The sequence below is a fragment of the Lactuca sativa genome, chromosome 3 (assembly GCF_002870075.4).
Source record: "Lactuca sativa cultivar Salinas chromosome 3, Lsat_Salinas_v11, whole genome shotgun sequence".
Lineage (NCBI taxonomy): Eukaryota > Viridiplantae > Streptophyta > Magnoliopsida > Asterales > Asteraceae > Lactuca > Lactuca sativa.
This window is the reverse complement of record NC_056625.2, coordinates 264,402,821-264,424,795: the sequence shown is the minus strand read 5'-3', so window position 1 is coordinate 264,424,795 and position 21,975 is coordinate 264,402,821. Positions and strand designations below refer to the sequence as shown.

Genomic DNA, 21,975 nt, shown 5'->3' with positions numbered 1-21,975 from the left:
TAAATAAATAGCCAAGGGTTTTGCTCAATTGTGGCAGCCACAAACTCACGTAAACACTTCCTTCACTAAATCATTGCCACTCTAATTTACCCAAGAAAACTTTACTTGAAAGTGTAGAACTTTCAATATTTAACAAAAAAAGGGGGCAGCAACGTTATGCCTTTCTTCCTCCTTCCACCAAGCTGAAAAACATGAAGAATTCTCACATTAAAAGGTCACCAAAACAACCCCAGATCATCCTTTGCGGTCTACTACAAAACACTTCTCAAAAACGATCCAAAACACGCAACGAAAGTGAGTCTTTATGGCCCCTTTTTCTTGAAGTTTATAAACATTTGGGGGGAGATACATACATGTCTTGCATGCTAAATTTGAAATTTTATTATCATTATATGATACATATTTAACATTATTTATAATGGGTTAGCACACGACACTTTAGTTATATTGAACTAACATGCAAATGAATCTATGAAATGGTTACATGCATTATAAACAAATTTTCATAATATATTATGACATAATAAAACAATGGTATAAAGTTATTATACATAGATATAAATATATATTATTTGGGTATTATCCTTGTGCCATAAGTCTATACATGATATATTTAAAATTAAACATTAGTCTTAGAATGGTCTCTAGTAGGATAATACAAGAAAAATATGGAATTAGAACCTAATTTATTAATATAATTACAATCAAGGTCAAAAATGTAAATATAATAAGACGTAACTACATTTACATATACATAAGAATTTAACTAGATTAATGTTATGTATATATGAAAATAATGAGTTGTATATGATAAATTTTATATTTTATATAAAATGGAGTTTATAAAAAGGTCTTGTAACATTTTATAAAAATAAGTAGTTTTTATAAAACATGGTTATTTGTATATAAAATTGCTATTTTATATAAAAATAGAGTTTATAAAAAGATCTCGTAGCATCTTATAAAATAAGTAGTTTTTATAAAATATGATTATTTTTATATAAAATTGTTATTTTATATAAAAATGGAGTTTATAAAAACACCTTTTAACATCTTATAAAATAAGTAGTTTTTATAAAATATGATTATTTTAATATAAAATTGTTATTTTATATAAAAATCGAGTTTATAAAAAGACCTTGTAACATCTTATAAAATAAGTAGTTTTTATAAAATATAATTAGTTTTATGTAAAATTGTTATTTATATAAAAATGGAGTTTATAAGAAGGCCTTGTAACATTTTATAAAAATAAGTAGTTTTTATAAAATATGATAAATTTTATATAAAAATAATATTATATATAAAAATGGAGTTTATAAGGAGATCTTGTAGTATTTTATAAAAATGAGTAGTTTTATAGAATATGATTGTTTATATAAAATAAGATATTTTATATAAAAAGAAAACTTATAAAAAGACTATTAACGCTTTAAGAAAACACATAATGGAAGTAATATTGTTATGCCCTCAATGATATATACATACATATTTACGTTCTCTTAAAAGTATATGTATAATAGTGTATGTACAACTACATATATTGGAATGTGACGACAAAGAAATGCAAATATTGTTAAGGCTCGGAATACAAATGATGACGAAAATCCTAGACTTAACAATTTAAGGATATTCTGTATGAGAAACACTTCATCGCTAAGAACTCAAAATTTTAGTACAAAGCTCTATGTGCTATAACCGTTAATCCAAAAGGAACGTGGAACATTGGTATAGATCTATACGTGTTGACAGCCCCTCTTCGGTTGCTAGCTACAACCATCATTTGACGAGTCAAAACAGGCGTAATCGTTCAGTCACTTATATATTTCACGACATCGATGAAGCGTCGTGATGGTCACAGTACATCTGCTCACCGTACTGCTTTATAGAGGCTTGCGCGTCCATAGTTCCGTTATAGGCTCATATTAGAACCCATAAATTTTAATCTAGAAGTTTTATTGTTAAAAAAGAACTTTTGAACAAAACGGATAAGTGTTGAAAACATTACTATATAAAATTCGTATTTATAATAATTTCAACATGACACTCACTAATCATGATTTCTTGGTTATAAACAGTGAACCAAACTATTTTACTTGTATGGGATTACAAGTGCGGACTAAATATCTATTTGTAATCTTAAAAGGGTCACAAATGTATTTTCGATTATAAACTATTGGATTCTAAACCTATAAAGCTCACCAACATTTTTTTTTCACGTATTTTTAAAGCGTATGTATCTTCAGGATCTTAAAAGCTGGAAGAATGCCTACAGGGTAAGGAGGATATTTTTCCTTAAATAAACTATTGACCGAGTAACCGGTCCTCTTGATTATGCTTTATAGAAGTTGAATTATGTATTAGTCGTTATTTGGGATTTACTAAACAATGTATTTCTTCTTTTTTCTTACATTGGAAGAATGTTATGTTATTTGAATCCTGTAATATTCAATGTATGTTGTTAACTATGAACCAACGTTTCACGTCACAACCCCGATGATTCCGCCATCAGTCGGGGTGTGACACTCTCTCCTTCAAAGTAACCAAAACACCCACACAAAGCTCATGAGTGCTCAAAATTGCATTAGAGTTTGTTTGTGGATGAATGTAGGTTTGAGGTTAATGAAATAAGGTAGGTTGGGGACTTAAAGCTGTTTAAATAGGGTCCAAACCCTAAAAATTAGGGTTTGAGGATCATGCATGTACGCCCCGCATACGCTAGGTACGCTTATCGTATGGGACGTCGGGCCAAAAATTACAAAAATACCACTATGGGATATTTTGCAACATTTCTTATACACAATGGCTAAAATACAATAAATCTTAATATTAGGGTTTAAATTAGAAATACATCATCATCAGAATGTTACAGACACATACGCAAATGACGATTAATGTAATTTACCATACTCTATCTTTTTATTTTTCAAAAACATCCCCCTACTTGCTATATTATAAACATCTGTAAGTATAAATTTATTATAATAATAAGAATCTGCATCATATATTTGAGCTGAGAGTTGCCTTTTGTTGGTTTCTTGGTAATTAGTTGGAAAATATATATTTTTCTATATTAGAGAAATAAATCAAATGTATATAAAAAATAAAGTTTTCATTGAGATACGCTTTGATATAAGTGTATTTTAAATATTTTATTCGTTTCTGATTTTTTTTTTTTTTTTTTTTTTTTTTTTTTTTGAATTTGTCAATTTGACACGTGAAATTCAATCTGTTACAAAATATTTTTGAAAACCCGAATAAATTGAATTTTTTTTACGTGAATAGAAGTATTTAATTAATGATATATAAAATGGTTTATGGGGTGAGCTATATATTTATCTAAGTTTTAATATTTATTATGAAAATTCATCAACTCAAACGATATTTTGCTAAAATAACTCTGGTAAACTTAATATTAATGACGTTTATGAATATACACTATGATTCCATCTTTAATCATCAACTCAAAAGGATTTGAAAAGTTTTTTTTTTTTTTTTTAATAATCCAGTCCAAAACCAATTTTCACCTAGAATCGGCTGGACCGAACCAATAAAAAAACAGACCAATTTTGATCAATTCCTAGAATCGCGAACCGACCCGGTGTCCAAAAAAGGGTCAAGGTCCGGTCTTGTCCTATCCACAAGTCCAAAGTACTCACCCCTACACGAGATGTTGTTCATATTTGTGATCTATAGTCAGCTAGACCACGAACGTCTTCGTTGCATATACTCGAGTTGGTCCTACAACATGAAGAAAACTATATTGCATTGGTTCATGTCTTTAAGACATAAAAGACGAAGAACATGAGTGGAACATAACACACTCACTAGTTCCAAGGGGTGGAACATAAACTTCAAAATTAACTAAGAGCAAAATAATAATTAACAAATAGATTTATTATAAACAAATTAAAAGTAAAAAAAATAAATTAATTCTAATATTACTACTACAACATATTTTATTTTATTTACTTATTTTGTTTGTCCTACAAACAAATTATCTATATGTATAACTTTTTTTATATTTTACAAATTTAACAAAAAAATAATAATAATTATGTTAATCAACAATTTACGTGTAATAAACAATAACAACTCCGAATTGTTTTCATAACCTTACATAATCTTTTTTTAAATATATATAAAATTTATAATTGACTTTATCGCACGAAAATAAAAACAAACAAGACTTATGGCTAGAAAAACTCGACATTAATTTTATAAGAAATTTCGTTTTAGTTTCAATGTTTAGAAACACAAGACTTACATAATCTCATTTTATTTTTTTTTTTAGTGAATTCAGAAGCAGTGTGTAAGAAGACGAAAAGAGAACTTTTTTAAAATGTTTAATGCAAATAAGAAAAAGACCAGACTTCTCTCTCTCTCTCTCTCTCTCTCTCTCTCTCTCTCTCTCTCTCTCTCTCTCTCTCTCTCTCTCTCTCTCTCTCTCTCTCTCTCTCTCCAAATACTTGAGAATATGGTTCACCCTTTAAGAATTAAAAAATTCAAAAGTTAGGTCATTTGTTTATACATATGATCATGGTTTTCAAAATTGCGATCCTGATCGTAGGATCTTACGACCCTACGATCTTAGGTATGAAAAACGAGTCGGATCGTATTTGGGATAGGATCGCGAGTAGAATCGTAAGATCGTAGGTAGAACCGTAGGATCGTAGGATCTAAATCCGATCCGATCCTACCTTCCATTGATTTTTGCAAATGAGACTTTTTTCACCATTTTATGTCTTTACCCTTTTTCAGTTTACCATTTATCATTTTGTGTTGTGACTTATGACTAATATTTTGAAGTTTTATATCGTTTGAACAAAAAATGGAATGTTTAAAATATTTTTTATGTTTTAAAATTATGAATTAAAATTATGTTTTATTTTGTGGGATCTTAGAATCTCAATCCCGATCTTGCAAACCCAAAAACGATTCTAGGTAAGATATCGATCTTGACAACGTTGAATATGATCACATTTTTTTGTGATTATCTTTAGTTATAGCCACTTTATTTTTATGAATAGTATAGATTAAAATTAGAGCATCTCCTTCTCATGGATAATATTTTACAAGTTTTTCTTAAAATTAATTTATCGTTTGTATATTTTAAATATTTTATAAAATCCTATCATATAATTTATCATTTTTTAATCATATGTCATATTTATAGAATAAAACATTACTTGACATTAAAATATAATCGAATAAAAATAACTACGTGGGTTTTTTTCTCCAAACATATAAAATAAAAAATATAAAATATAAAATACTACCTCGATCAATATATTGGGTTCCTGTCAACATATCTAGATTTTGAAACGCAAAAGAGCCGAAGTGCCATCAAGTCCCTTCGAGTTAAAATGCTCATGATATTCCTTCACCGTTGTGCTTCTATATTTCACAGGATTTTCTTCAGAAATCAACTCTTTAATCGGCTCACACACCATCGATGTTTGAAGGTTTCCAGTCGTAAAGAACGATGCTACTGACACTCTTGGGCCAATTTTATTTGCCAAAACTCTATGTTGTGCACTAAAAAACTTATCGTTTGAAATTAACTGTAAAAGATCTCCAACGTTTACTACAAGAGCTTTAGGGTTAGGTGGAATATCGATCCAATGATTTTGATGTAGGACTTGAAGTCCTCCAATTTGGTCTTGTAGAAGAATTGTGATGAAGGTATTGTCGGTATGCGTGCTGGTGCCAATTGCTAACTTAGGCTGCGGGCATGGAGGGTAGAAATGTCCGAGAATTGCGAGACCTGTAGCGCAACCCAATTTGATGAGGTGCTCTGCGTTGAGCTGAAGAGCTTCAGATATTAATTTGAATAAATGAATTCCGAGTTCCATTACTTGTTTTGAGTACTCCATCAAAATATCTCTACAAAAACAAAAACTTTTTTTAGAAAAAACATCTAACATAAATCATATTTGATGTCATTTTGAGATTTTTTGAAAGGCTCTTATATTTTCAATATTTTACCTGAAAAATCATTTTAGAAAAACCATCTAACATGAATCCATTACTTGTTTTGAGTATTCCATCAAAATATCTCTATAATTATAACATCATTAATTTTTTTTAGAAACACTATCTAACATGAATTATAATGGCGGATTGGGTATGTATAATGGCGGATCCTAAGAGGGGCTAGAAGGAGATCATGGCCTCCCTGGTTTTCAAGTTTCTAACACCTTATATATATATATATATATATATATATATATATATATATATATATATATATATATATATATATATATATATACTATCTTATAAAAGAAATCTCACTATTTCTATAAATAGATTGAATATAATAATAATATTTTTTTAAGACGTACAAGTGTTTAAACTTACAGTACAACAAATCTATAATATTATAATATTATAATTTAAGTCATCCAAATGTTTAAGAAAAAATACAATCACTCAATGCATAGGTTTCTTATTTCACTCGACCTGACCCCTTAATCCCTGATGAAGTCGTACCTAATCCTTTTAGAATCCAGATATATAGGCTAAAATCAATCGATTCTGGCCCATCTTGAATCCCAACTATTTCGGCTCCCATCTCCTTCACAAACTCTCTCATTTTATTCTCTCGAAAACGAAAGTTGTCGACCCTGTCATCCCCCTCATCAGTCGATGCAACCACCACCAACACTCTCCTCATTCTCGAATTTATGTTAAATAACTTGGCTTGCCCTAATTTAAATATTTGCCCCCTCTTCACATCGCCTCTGCTGGCAACTGCATCTCTGGTTCTATCCTTTTCTTTTAATGCTTTGTTGAAGGCAGGGCGGGTGCCTGGTTTCACCACGATGCTCTGTATCTCAAACCATAAGCCACAATTTATCGTCGACCCTGTCGCTACCCTATTACCTCTCTCCAACCTAGACTTTCGTCGATCATTCACCACTATCTCTACAACACCGCATCAACAACACCATCATGGTTTCTTCCCTCTTACTGTCGCCTTCAATCACTTGAAAAAGCCTTCTCTACCCTTCATCATTAACGTCACCACCACCATATCGATCGCTCATATTCCTCTCTTGCACCAACGTCTTCGCATATGGCATGGTTGTAGAGTACTTGAGCCTATTAAGGAACAATACTACATCGTCTCTTATGATGATTTCTATCAGGTAAGGCTTTCTTTCATCTCCTTTTTTTCAATTAATTTTTTTTTGTGCTTGACATAATCTTGTGAATTAGTTGGCTTTTGTTATTGCTGTAGAATTTACTGTATGACCTGATGTTCCCTTCAATCCAGTAAGAGAGTTTACTCTCTCTCTCTCTCTCTCTCTCTCTCTCTCTCTCTCTCTCTCTCTCTCTCTCTCTTATTTAATCGACCATCCTGGTGTTTGTTTGTGTTTACTGTTTGTTATAGGTTACCAGCAAACCCAAGTAGCATCCAATCATTGTGTGGAGTTATTGATCTCCAATGAATGTTTCAGTGGAGAAAATAGACTTCTTTATCATCTTTTATTATAGTTATTTCTACATGATTTTTCTGATGGTTCACAATTTTTGGTTTTGGGATAGCAAGGCTTATGAGAGATAAACAGAGAAATGAGATTGGAGGTCATCTTTTCAATAACACAAAACGAACAAATGTAACTAAAGTATCCAGTCTAATGGTTCGATGTGAATCTACACTTCCAAAATTTGTTTTATAGTTACATTTTCTTGAGCTACATGCACAATTTTTTTATTCTGGAACGGTTTATTCTTAGACTTATTGTTGGTATTAATGGTGTTCTATATATGTTGCAGTTACTATTAATGGTGTTTGACACACGTTGCAATTGTACTTTTTTGCTCTTAGAATAATGGGTGCTCATAATGCAGGAAAAATAACTTTCATCAGGTTGTTGTATGTTACACCCTTCTTGCTTATAAATGTTCCTTTTTATTTAATTTTAATTTTTCATACATTGTTGTAATAATTGGCAGGTGCAAGTTGTGTTCTATCTGATACAAAACCATATAAATTTAGGCATTGTAAAAGGAAACATCATGGTATAAATATCATGCTATTTTCTTTTTTTAAGTTTTTAAATGTTAATAAATGTCGATACTCACATAGTCAAGTGTTTTTATATACAACCTTTGATGATTCAGGGGACAACATTGAGAAAAAGTAGTAACTAATGTCATTCCACAAAATCTCCTGAAGAGCTTGTGGAAATACTGAGAGATGTAAGATTTCAAAAAAAAGTTGTAGAATCATGTTTGGTTGACATGTAGTAATTTTTTTATAACCATAATTTATACATTATTTATGCTAGGCCTTTTTAACAGTAACGGGTAATGCATTTGGGCATTTTTTTTTAATTGATTGTTTATTTTGACATATGTTAGAAAAATGAAAATACAATGTGATAAATTTGGTATATTACTGTTAACCTACTTGAACTTTTAATTTTTTGATTTTTTTTATTATTAATACAATTCTATGTTCTTTCAGAATAATCATGATAAGGTGGGTGGTTCATTTTCGAAATTGATGGACACTATTACGGATATGGAGATCAGACTAGATAGATGATGATGGTTGACATGTTTATCATGCAGCTCCAACTAACAACTTTTCTCTTTACATTCTCTTTTGGGACAAAACAACAGTGTTTTGGGTTGCAAAGTATGGAAATAATCTACATCAACTTATTGGCTTAGTAGGACTGTGACCTTGGGAATGTTGGATTTTTAGTAAAGAGTATAAGGCAATTGTGAAGAAAATATTGGTAGCTCCTTTCCCAGATCTGCTTCACTTGCTTCATTATTCATCAAACCAATCAATCAATGACAAAAAAAAAAAAAAAAGTTAAAGTAAAATGCTATTAATGTATGAAAATGAGATTTTTGGTCATACAATAATGTTACCTGAAGTGAGGAACATAAGTGTTTTCATAGTGATTCACATAACTTTGAAAGTTAAAGTTTTAGGTAGATAATAATTTTTCCAAAAGTTATTGACAATCACACAATATCATATACAACTCTAAGTTTACTTTTTCTTATTAAAGTAATGCATTTTTAAAACTCATTTTAGATCTATGCTTTTCTGTTTATGGGTTCTATCATGGTATTAAATTTCAATATCATTTTACCTATATTGTTATTGGTTAGAAAATAATACTTTGGGATGAAAGCAAACGAAGAAAAGAAACAAGTTTTTGAAAGCATGTAATAAATGTTTTGAATTTTAGATCAAGTGTTAACAAACATGGTTTTTAAGGAATATATATATATATATATATATATATATATATATATATATATATATATATATATATATATATATATATATATATATATATATATATATATATATAGATTAATCGTAACATATGTGGATAAAGATACTTTGCATACTTATGTTTTATAAATTTGTATGTAACTTTTTATTAAAAGCACTATGCATAGATTAAATAAATAAATAATGATATCTTGTGAAGCACGATACGAATTACGGTTTTGTGGTCTCGGTGGATTATTAGATTCTTGGTTTTCGTAAATTTTTTTTGTTACATTTATGGTTCATATGGTTTTGGTCCCAAAAAAAACTAATGGTCGAAACAAAGTATTTGTCGCCCGCCGCATTACGCGGGTAACCAACTAGTATATATATATATATATATATATATATATATATATATATATATATATATATATATATATATATATATATATATATATATATATATATATATATATAGTTTTTATATATAATAAGTCTAATGTTTAGTCAATTTCTTAATTAGCCCACCCCAACACCCCTTTTCTTTTGAGCTTGCCTTTACATGTAATATAGCTTAAAAATGGAGTTAAATCAATAATATGAAATAGACATTCAAAAATTTCTTGTTAAAAAAAAAAACTTATAGTATTGATAAAATCAAAAGAAACTACATGATATTAAGGACCTAATTAAATGTATTCTTAACTAAAGATTTGGGTTTAAAAACCAATAAGACCAAGAAATTGTTTTTGCCAGAAAGGTGAAAACGTCCACATTTCACCGAAAATAACACTGACACCCAATTGCATCTTTTCCATCGGTTTCTATCGCTAATCGACAGACTGTCGCTTCTCATTCACCGGACTCTTGCTTTTCCATCGCCGCCTCTCGTTTCTCTGTCTCCAGATACTTTTCTCTGTCAACTACATCCACCTCTCCCACTCTGATCTCCTTTCCACAAGAGCAATATCTACTACTGGTAACTTTTCTCTCTCTCTCTCTCTCTCTCTCTCTCTCTCTCTCTCTCTCTCTTACTTTCTCTTTCTTTCACAATATGATATACCAGACAGACTCTAAAAGACTAACAAGTCTTACATATTAATTCATAACATTTTAGCTTTAATTTGTTACTTCTTGTTTTTACACAGTTAGGTTGTAGGGAGTGGCTCACCCAGCTCCCTCGTCGTGACCTCGCCATCACTCCTTTTCTAGGCGCCAAGCCCCTTACTTCTTCCATGCTCGCTAGTAGCTTGACGACAGGAAATAGAAAAAGGAGAAGAGAATAAGAGCAATGATTGGTCCTTTTTTGTTTTTTTTTTTAAATCAAGTCTTTGAATTGCTTCTTTTTTAGTTTCCCTCCTTAAAATTCAAGTGTATATATATTTAAGATAAAAACTTATATTAAATATAAAATTATGATGTGACAATGTGCTTAGCATGTGTTAGACATGCTATCACTTCCCATAGCCTTATTAGGCTGGGCGGAGTGGAGGTCGTTAACATCACTCGTTATGCTCGCTATGTACACAAAACACCGCCCCTTAGCTCTCGCCAGGGGGCTCGCTAATATGGAGTTGTCAATTGTATGGCGAGAGGAAAAAGAAATGAATGGAGGGTTTTCATTGGACCAAACCACTTTTTTTGACTGTATTGTAATGGAAAAATCATGACAGGGTCACAATGAGATTATCACAATAAAATCCAAATTTATGAAAAGGGCTTCCATTTAACATCATATATATATATATATATATATATATATATATATATATATATATATATATATATATATATATATATTCTTAATAAAAGAGTATTTTAAACGGACACATGTCCTCTTTTAAGTATTGTCTTTGCCACGTGTAACTTTTCTACACCCTCGCTTTTGTGTTTTCCCGCTCAAACATATGTTTAGAATCGGCTTCTTATTTTGTATTTCCTATCAATCCCATAAAATTAGTAATCAAGATGAACCTAATCACTAAAATCATGCCAAATTACTAGAGATAAGCGTATATGAGTCAACTTCTTCACTTGATTGTTGATTCAAAGTTTGAAAACCCTAAAAATATACCCACTATTTTCATGAAATCTTCCTATGATTTTCATATGTCGCTTATCTATGGAAGCTTCTTCGTCTCTTATCTATGGAAGCTTCTCTGTCTCGTACACCGTATCTTCTTGCTTCACTCCAAAACCAGAAAACCCTGGACACTGGTTTTGGCTTCATTATCTCGCAATTGGTATGTAGTTTTTGTGCCTTTTTATGTTGGTATCTTTAGCCCAAATAGTTTTGATTTGTTCTTTATACTGCATTTTTTTATATTCTTTGGCTATGGAAGTCTTCCGACGGACATGGAATTATACTATTCATTGAAGCCAATGGAATATTCAAGAAATCAGATAATCTTTTGTTCCATAAATTGCTAAAATCAGATAAAGTACTCATGTTTATATTCAAGAAAAATGTAGCATTGAAACTACAACATGAAGTTCAAGATGATTAATTTTGACTTAAGGAGTATTTTGTACTTATACTTCAAATTCTGATGAAAGGTAGTGGTGTCTATGGAGATTGCAGAGTATAGAATGAAGGGGATGTCGAATTTGTTATTAGTAGTAGCTTATACAAGGTCAGAACGGGGCATCGCATGTGAGCTATATTGTATCTTAATAAATTAAGATTTTTTTTGCCAAATGTCATCTTTTCCTTTATTTGGACCATTTTTCCCCTATGTGATGATGGTTATCTCTCAAATATAATGTTTTCTATACATTTATGGGTTTAAATTTAACAAGAGATATAGAAATTACAAGTAAGAAATGTACCTTTTGTGTTGTTTTCATTGAAAAATGTCAAAAAAAAAAAAAACTTGCAATTATGTGTTTTGTTCAATATTTAGTATTAAAATGATGTTGGAACATTTAAAATGTCATATTTGCCTAAATATATTTTTTTAGTATCTTTTAATATTTATAATCAGTTTTTATGTTTTGAAATCATTAAAATTATATTTGAAAATTTTAATTGACCATATTGCCCTTATCCTCTCAACTACAGGAACTAAATTGTTATGCCTAAATGCTAAGTTAATAATTTATTTACTTCTAGGTTTGTAAAGAACCTTGGGTGGCATCATATATGAAGTGATGTTGAGTTTTATTATCACTAACAGTATGACACACTTCCTCAAAGAGCAACACAAATATCAATACATTTAAATTACATTAGAATTTTTTTTTTTTTCTGTTTTGATTATATGTTCTTAGCTCAAACATAATTGTGAATTGAGTGATGTTTCTTTAGAGATGAAAAGAATGATAACAATGGGATTTGAAGGATCAGTCAACAAGATCATGTTTGTGTAGTGATTATAGATGGCAAAATCTTATCACCAAGACAAACCTACATTACCAGGTGAAGGATTCATCCCTCGTGAAATTGTCTAACACCATCTACAAGATATCCTTCCCCTAATAAAAGAAGCTTTATAGTTCACAAATAATGTTTAATAAACAAAGAAATACCAACTGATTGGAACAAGAAAATGTCGAGAAGGCTATAAAACAAATTGAGGTTAAGAAGAGTTCATCGCAGTAGGTAAGGGCATAAGGTTAATTTAGTTCCTGCACTTTAGAAGGTAAGGGCAAAATGGTCCATTTACTTATACTTTTAATTTTAATGATTCCAAAACAGAAAAACTAATTATAAAATATTATAAAAAAATACCAAAAAAATATATTTGGGCAAATATGAAATTTAAAGGATTAAGAAGGGTAAATATGATTTTTATGTTTTAAGTTGGGTAAATATTATATTTTGACAACTAATGGAATGCAATATAGGAAAAACAGGGGAATTAGGAACAATTTAATATCTTTTCTTAGTGTACTGTAATCATGAGAGTTGGGAACAACTTAAAATCATTTCAATCCAAAATGACCATTCTAACCCTACACCCAAAATCCAAAAAATAAAATAAATAAATAAACCACTACTGTAAATATATATAAATATTTTTTTTTAATTATTTTCATTTTCGTTTCTATTTTTAAACATGACATGTTTTGTAAAAAGGAATAGATTTTGTTATTTTACTGTGTGTGAGTGTGTAGGTCTTCCTTTGAAGGTGTAGATGTTGGTTATGAGTTTAAATAGTATCCACCTAAGTTCTAATTGTTTTTTTACATTTTCAAAACCATGATTTTTTTGCCACTTTAAGTATTAAAGACTATAGAGGTAACATTTTGCTATTTACCAAATATTTAGTTTCTAAGTTGGGATAATCTTATAAAAACCCAATATATTTTCTTCAAAGTTTTAAAAAAACCACTATATTATTTTTTTGTACGTTAAAACCCTTATATTTTTTAAAATGTATCATTTAAGGCATTGAGCTCGGTAAATTCTAGATAACCAAAAATGTTAGGTATTCGATTCTTGACGTTTCTATTGTTACAATTCATTAGATTAAAACTATTTTAAAAAATATGAGGGTTTAAATGCATTAAAAAAATATATAATGGTTTTTTTAATCCTTTCATGAAAATAGAGTAAGTTTTTCTAAACTCAGAAAACCTTAAATAAGAATTTTAGAAAATATAAGGGTTTTAGTGTACTAAAAAAATAATATAGTGGTTTTTTTAAGCATTTGGTGAAACTACGTTGGGTTTTTCTAAGGTCTTCCCTTCTAAGTTTGTATATTAACTGTTTCATGAAATGATTATTTGTTTTTTTACTGAACCTTTTTAACTAGAGAAATTAAATTACCTCCTACCTTTTATGCATACAATTATTCCTACTCATTAAAACTATGACAAATTACCATTCAATTTAATTTTATTTGATATATTCCTAATATAGTTTTAATGAGTTAGTTAATTTTTTTTTGAAAAGATGACACTTGTCATAATTTGATTGGGTAGGAACATTTGTAGGTATAAAAAATAGGAATCAATTTAATTTCTCTTTTTAACTATTGTTGCATCTCTTTTCAACTATTGTACTTGGTTCCACAATTACCAAATTAGGATGGAGATGTAGTTGGAGAAGAGGATCTATCAATTCCTAAGAAGAAATTTTAGCTACTAAATCAGTTGATTTAAATTATAAAATAAGTTGTTGGGAGTACAAAAATAAAAATACAGCTTAACATCATCTGTGTTACTACTGTTATATTACAAACACATGTTATTATATTAATTTTTTAATTAAATTTCATAACTTACTACTAAAATTTAAAAAGTTGAAGTAAAATTAGCATTATTATATTTTTATTATGTTTATTAAGGATTCATATATCAAGACAAATCAATAATATTTGCCTTGTCAAAACATCTATATATAATATAGCAAGGTGTTAAAAGTGTTATCACTCCACTTAGCCTTAGTGATACATAGAAACAATAAAACACTAAAAAAATATTTATAATAAAAGTAATTAAAACTATAATATGTTATTCATTTAGGTTCGACATAATACCGTGTAATATTACTTTATATAAGAGGTTACTTGTTTATGAGAATTTTTTTTTTGTTGTTATTTATTTTATTATTTATTAATTGTTAGTTAAATTCGTTATGAAGTATAACGCAATCATGCAAACATAATTAACAAATTCCACTTTGAAATGCGATTTAATAATTTTCGTTATTAGATTTTTTTTTCTTCCAAACTTTGATGCTGAACATTTTTTTATATGGTTTTATTTTGAACTTTTAATTCCGGCCCCCATTTAACGATTTGGATTTTGTGATGTTTGCTCGGGTTGTTACCTAGATGTTCGACATTTGGGTATTGGGTACATTTATTTCTAAACATAAACTAATATCGGTATATACCGAGCATGGGAAAACCGACTTGCATACGTACTTAGGGCGTGTTCGGTAAAAATAGCTGGTAGCGGGTGGCTTGTAGCTTCTAGCTGGTAGCGTTTTGTTAAACGCTACGTTAAGTAGCATTTGGATTTGGAGCGTTTTGTTTAAACTAAACGCTAGAAGCTTATAGTGCCAAACGAGACTTTCTGTTCAAAATGGAGCGTTTTGTCAAACGCTAAAAGCTAGAAGCTCTCAAACGCTATGTGCTGAACACATCCTTAATGTCTCGCACCCAATCTAGTGTACAGTAATTGAAATTGAATAGCCTCCAACATGTGCAAAAAAAATAAATTTGAATAGGCATGACGGTGTTACACTCACTATTGGATGAAGACCCATAAATAGTCAGGCATTAATATATACATATTATTGACGTGGATAAAGACCCACAAGTAGTTGAGCATGAGGCTATCGGAGAGTGGTCACTACCAACCCACCGAAAAAGTGTTGTCACCTCTACGTCACATTAGCTTCACCACCAACCCACTAGACATTGAAATGCTTACCACTACACAATATTCTTTTTTTTATTTTTTATTTTTTTATGATTAAATTAACTAAAAACATAATTTAAAAATAATATAATATTTTATATTACTTAAATAACTTAAATTTTAAACCTAAATTAATTAAAAAAAACCATAAAAATTTAAACCTAAATTACTTAAAAAAAACATAGATAATAATAATAATAATAATAATAATAATAATAATAATAATAATAATAATAATAATAATAAAGTCTAGGGTGGAAGTTGTAAATTTTTAAAACCTATTTGAGAAAGAAATTAGGGACGTGGGTTTGCTCTGCTTTTAACCCAAACGTAATAAGTCATAACATTTGTTGAAAGATGTGTTGTCTTCTTCACTTGTTCTGCAGACGTATTTCATCTTCTTCACTTGAAGGGTTGCTATTTTCGCATCAAGAAAGGGCTATTTTTTTAATTGCTTCCATGGAATCCAAACGGTCAAAAAAAAGCGAGCCAATAGTAAGCTCTGTCTTCTTCCATCTTCCAATTTATGTCACACCCAGAACTGCCCTTGGGGCGCTGTTGATGTGTATTTGGTCACGCCACCTCAGCATCGCACGTTTTTAAGGACGTCCACTCCGGATAGCCGATAGTACTACACCGATTCTTGAAGGGTCATGCTAGAAAAAACCCAATGGGGTTTTCTAATACATAGTTTTCCGCAAATAAAAAATGTTTTTCTTTCTCCACATTTTCCTCTGTCTCTCTCTTATATATATATATATATATATATATATATATATATATATATATATATATATATATATATATATATATATATATAAAAGGTTAGGTTATATTGTGCTAACTATCTATTGTGTGCATGTACGATTGATTCTGGACCAATCATTTTAGTTATTTTAAGAAAATAATTAATGCATATTAGATGTTAAAGATATAATGAACATTAATTAGAACTTTATCATTTAATATGCATTAATTACTTTCTTAAAATAACTAAAATGATTGGTCCAGAATCAATCCTACAAACACACAATAGATAGTAAAAACATTTGAACATAACTCTCTCTCTCTCTCTCTCTCTCTATATATATATATATATATATATATATATATATATATATATATATATATATATTATTTTTCATTGCTATTTATTCTATATTGTTTTTAATGGAAAATGTAAGACGGTTTTTTTTATAATTCATTTAGTATTTTTTTCTAACCTTATTTACTATTTATTCTAATTCGATTTAAATATAAAATCTTTATATTTTTTAGTCTTAACAAAAAAAAAGAGTTTATTTGATAACCATTTTAGCCTTATTTATCGTAAGTATAAAATCGGTTTTAGGTAGAGTTCGATTAAATCCGAACAAGTTTTTATCAGTTTTTTGCATCAGATACGGATTTACAGTTTAACTATTAAACAAACAATTTTTTTATGATATGAACATGACGTCAAGTGTGATATGAAAGGGTTTTTTCTTTTAAGAATCTTGGGGGTGACCACAGTCTTATTTATTTATTTATTTTTGTATCTAAATTTATTTACATGTTCTTTAGAAATTGTGGTTGCTACGTGCGTAATTGTTATGGGTTACTATGTGCACATGAGCAATCACAATATTTTAGTGATGGTCAACTTATTCCACTAAGTTCAATTGATATATTTTGGAGAAAACTTGAGATCTTGCCATGTTTTCCTATCAAAGATGGAGATATTGATTTTACAGACGAACTCGAAAAGGTTAATCAAACATATCAAAAGCAATCAAAATCTAGAAAACACACTCTTTATAAAAAGTTTAAGGAGTTTTTTTCACCATCAACAACCCCAAATTTTGAACCTGCTATTTACAAGTCCAATCGTGGGCGCCCCTCTGAAGGATAAGTGGTTCGATAAAACCATCGTTGATCCGCCTCCCCAGCAACCGCTTAGGCGAAGTTGTTCAAATACAACCAAATTTGTCGATCCACAGGTTTTTGGCTACAAAGAACCAACACGACATAGTACCTATTTCGAGAATAAATCACTTCCATACATTGATCAATTTCAAAAGTTTTTTCGTCCTTACCGCTTCGGTCATATCCGTCACCCTGGAATCAACACACGCATATTGCATGCAATCGGATTTGTCAATGGTGGCCATCGGGTAAAACTTACATTAAAGGAAGGGTACCCGATGCCTCCGATTACCACTATGTTGAATTATTTAAAGTATGATCATGCATCTGAATGGACTACACCATACGAAAGACAATGAGTAGGTAGATGAGCCATTTTAGTAGTGATTGTAACCATGATCAAGTTATATTAGATGATTGATGAACTACCAATTATTTATGTGTGTTATATTGTTAAATATTTGAATTAGATTGCATGTAACAATTACAGCGGTGATAAAATCTTAACAAACGTCAAAAAACATTAAAAAAATGTATTCGAACAAAATGTCAAATAAACAAAAAGAATATTATATAATATATTTACATAAAATTATCATAAAAGAAAATTTATAAATAACAAATATATAAAAACTAATAAATGAAATAAAATCAATAACAAACAATAACAAATATAATCTAATTTCTATTAAAATAAAGAAAAAAACTAATGATTATAACTTGATTAGATGAAATGACATAAAGGTAAGGCTTTTTTTTTTTTTTTTTTTTTTTTTTTTTTTTTCTCAATAAACCCCACTTGAAATACAAAACAACGTTGACAATGAACTTCATGGAGATGATAGTAGCAATAACGATGAAGAAAATCTCTTAGATAAAGTTGATGTAAAGTCACAAACATGAAAGACTTACACTTGAACATTAACAAGAATGTTGAGTGGGTCAGAGAGCCATCTAACAGAAAAGTTAGCTGAAGGTATCGAAGAAAAAGATGTTGAAATACTTGATAATAGGGTTTCGTAGTCGGAGAGTTTAGTTGGAAAGGACAAAACTACGCCTGTGGTTCAAGGCACGCGCGCGAGAGGTTTAAACGGTGAAAACAGACATAATGCTAACATATGGAACAAACGCGTAACATAATTATAAGTTGAGGACAACTGAAGTTAAAAGAAGAGTTAGGACCGAGACATGTAAAGTGTCCTAAACAATAGGGACCATTCATGTAATTTACTCTTGAAGAATTAAAATAAGACTCATCTCATGCAATGTTTTCATAACCTTACGTAATCTTTTCAGGTATATATAATTCTTTGAAAAACACTTTATTACTCGAAAATAAAAACAAACAACACTTTTTACTCATTTAGAGAGATGACGATGGAAGCAAACCTGCAAGCAGAAGGTATTTCATGTGGTTGAGGAGGATTCGGAGCCATGGGGCAATAAATAGTGTCTCTCCAATTAGCCACCGGTGCAGAGTACAAGTCGAAATTGCTGTTGTACAGGAATTTAGGCTTCCCACTGCCATCCCTTCTTCTGTACCACTTCTTCTTCACCTCATTATCCTGCTCAAAAAACCCTAAAACACCTTTTTTCATCTCCTCCAACATGCTATCAGGGATTCCATGATTCACCATCTGGAAAAACCCCCAACTCCCCAACGCATTCTTCACTTGCTCGATCACCTCCTTTCGCCGGATTGGATCTTCGTTGATTCCGTACAGATCGATAATCGGAAGATTTAGCTCTGGGCACGGTGGCTCGCCGGAGTTTGGGTTTTCACATGAAGGTACGATGAATATACGAGGAAGGGTGGTGATTCCGGCGTCTACAAGCCCTTTGACGCCGGATTTGGTTTCATCGAACGCTGTGAGCTCGGATTTCCGATCATAATTCTGAAGCGCTGTTTGTTTCATTCTGATTTGAGTATGAAAGTATGAAATGCATGTATGATATGAGTTCATAAAATAGAGTTCGAGATTGCGTTTATCTTTATGTTTTATTCTGATTTGTAGTCGAGATTTTGTTTTCATATATTCAAATGGTAAGTTATGAAGTTATTATATTTATCTTAAAAAAGAATTACAAAAATTAGTTTTCTATTTAATCTAATGAAATTAGTATGTTAATCGTTGAAGCACCTTTCTTTACTAAAACTATACTTAATAAAAATTGTAAACATTAATACTAGAAGTTTTCATGTTAAACCAATTACAAGCCGAAAAAGAAAATATTGCAATTTTTGGATATGAGTTCATAAAATGGAGTTCGAGATTACGTTTATGTTTCTCTAATCCATTCTTTGGTATATGACGTATATCGTTTATTATTATTATGTTATTAGAGAAAATTACAAATATAGGTTAATCTCTTAATTATTTTGTGAAAAATAGTAAAAAAAAAACCAAAATTACAAATATAGTCATGGCAGATGTAGTAAGCCCATTTGCGAATTTAGCATTCCATTTGCGAACGTACAAGTCGCTAAAGAACATCTATGCTTTTGCGACTTATACGTTTACAGATGTTTTTTTTTTAGTTTTTTTGATTTTTTCCGTATAAATACCTGCAATCTCTGATTAAAATCACAAATGAACTAAGTTCCTCTGCAATTTCCTCTCCATTCCACCTGAGATTTTGCGTTTTTTTACTACAAAATTGATATGATTTGACTACGAAACAAGCTTATTATATATAAAGTTTTGCAAAAAATTATCAATTTAATTGTTATTTTTTGGAAAATTTCCTTAAAACTTTTCTAATAAAATAAATAAATATTTGGTTTACATTGTAACCGGTGGGAGGTGGAAAATTGTGGAAACAAATCTTGAATACGTATGTCCACAGGAAGATATTTATGAATTCGCTTTAATATTTTCTTAGTATATTAGGTATAGTGATTTTGTATCTTTGGTGAGAATGAAAACATGTTTGTTAGACAAATATAAAATTAGTCTTCGTTTCTCTCATATGGAATTGAATCGTTATATAGTCATAATTGAAGTTATGGATGTTAGAATGTTGATCAACTAATCAAATCGATTAGAGGAAGCGATGTGAAAGTCTTTGTAGTGACTGATGAAGGTGATGCGGTTACGGAGGGTGGTGAGAGTAGAAACGAGACGGTTGCTAACTTTTGCAGCAATAAAGGGAGCAATAGGTACTTTCATGACTCCTAGTGTACCTCGATTTCATAATGTTACTGAAAATGTTAATGTGAGGTATTCACATATTCACTATGTGGATCCTGAAAATTACAAACACATTGGTGATGATGATGTTAGTACATATCTTAATGACGTGGGTGGTTGTTGTCTTCCCCAACAAAAAGTTAAAGTTATGAATAGAGTTGTAGTAGATAATAGTAAAAGAAAAAAAAAATATGATTCAGAGAGATGAAAATGTACATGGTTTACGTGGATTTGTTGATGTAACTTCAGATATAACCGACTTAGAAAGCAATTCTGATGAACATGAGTTGGGTGATAAATGTAAAGTTAAGTTTCTCAATAACTTTTTTTACGGTATGCCCCATGTACCAACATTCCAGTTAATGTTTGTTGAAGATATCCCATCACAAATGGTAGACATCAATCGTCAAAAGATTGAATATTTCGGTATATTTAAGAACAAAGACCTTCTAAAACGGGTGATTGGAAAAAAAAAATGTCTTCAATAAGGTTTTCAGACGAAGACAAGTAGATCGACCAAATCAAGGTATAAGGTTGTGTGTGTTGGGAAAAAATGTTCTTGGTTACTAAGAGCAAAAGGAATTACAAATTCTGGCGGACTTTTCCAAATGAATAAATTTGTTGATGTAAACACATGCTCTTCAACAATGTTGCAACCCAATCATCGACAAGAAAATAAACGTGTTTTGAGTGAATATCTTGCTGATGTTTTGGCTGAAGATTATAGTAGAGTATATAGGGGACAATATATTATTAATGATATGAATTCTCAATTGAAAATCAATATCTCATACCATCAGGCTTAGCGTGCGAAGAAATGTGCTTTGTTGTTGTTAAGAGGTACGAAAGAGCATTCTTTTACCAAACTTCCAACTTATTTCCACAATTTGGTCAAACATAATCCCAACAAGGTGACACATATTCAAATAGATGGTGATGATCGGTTTGAGTTCTTGTATGTCGCACTTGGTTGCTCGGTTCATATAACTATATTTTATTATTATTATTTTTTTATTTTGGTGTACCTAACTATAATCTGTGTATTTGAATAAATATACAATGTATTCTAGGTACGCGCTTTTGTCAATTGTTGTAAGCCGACCCTTGTAGTAGATGGAGCCCACCTAAAGGGTGAGTTCAAAGGTACCATGTTACTTGTTGTTACTAAGGACGGACAAAACCAAATATTACCGGTTGCATATGGTAAATGCAAAAAATGAGTGTACAGATTCTTGGACATAGTTTTTTTAAAAA

The 21,975-nt window shown here is 30.1% G+C and overlaps 2 protein-coding genes across 11 annotated transcripts; one reads left to right on the top strand and one right to left on the bottom strand.

The window, feature by feature from the left end:
• Positions 1–5,312: 5,312 nt before the first annotated feature.
• On the bottom strand, positions 5,313–19,446 carry LOC111888098 (1-aminocyclopropane-1-carboxylate oxidase homolog 1). The gene is made up of 2 exons (XM_023884208.1): positions 18,920–19,446; positions 5,313–5,886 (listed from the first exon to the last, which is right to left on the bottom strand). The coding sequence occupies exons 1-2, from the start codon at positions 19,444–19,446 to the stop codon at positions 5,313–5,315; spliced, it is 1,101 nt and encodes a 366-aa protein (XP_023739976.1).
• Positions 6,477–8,771, top strand: LOC111888097 (uncharacterized). Of its 10 annotated transcripts, XR_006189630.2 has the most exons (7): positions 6,480–7,154; positions 7,225–7,281; positions 7,400–7,649; positions 7,786–7,879; positions 7,966–8,031; positions 8,134–8,211; positions 8,480–8,771. XR_006189630.2 is itself a non-coding variant. In XM_023884205.3 (4 exons), the coding sequence occupies exons 1-3, from the start codon at positions 6,690–6,692 to the stop codon at positions 7,455–7,457; spliced, it is 558 nt and encodes a 185-aa protein (XP_023739973.1). In that variant the 5' UTR covers positions 6,487–6,689; the 3' UTR covers positions 7,458–7,879; positions 8,480–8,771. The 10 variants fall into 10 exon arrangements, 1 of the variants encoding a protein (XP_023739973.1); XR_006189631.2 differs by having other exon boundaries at positions 6,479–7,154; positions 7,247–7,649; XR_006189629.2 differs by having other exon boundaries at positions 6,480–7,281.
• Positions 19,447–21,975: the final 2,529 nt, after the last annotated feature.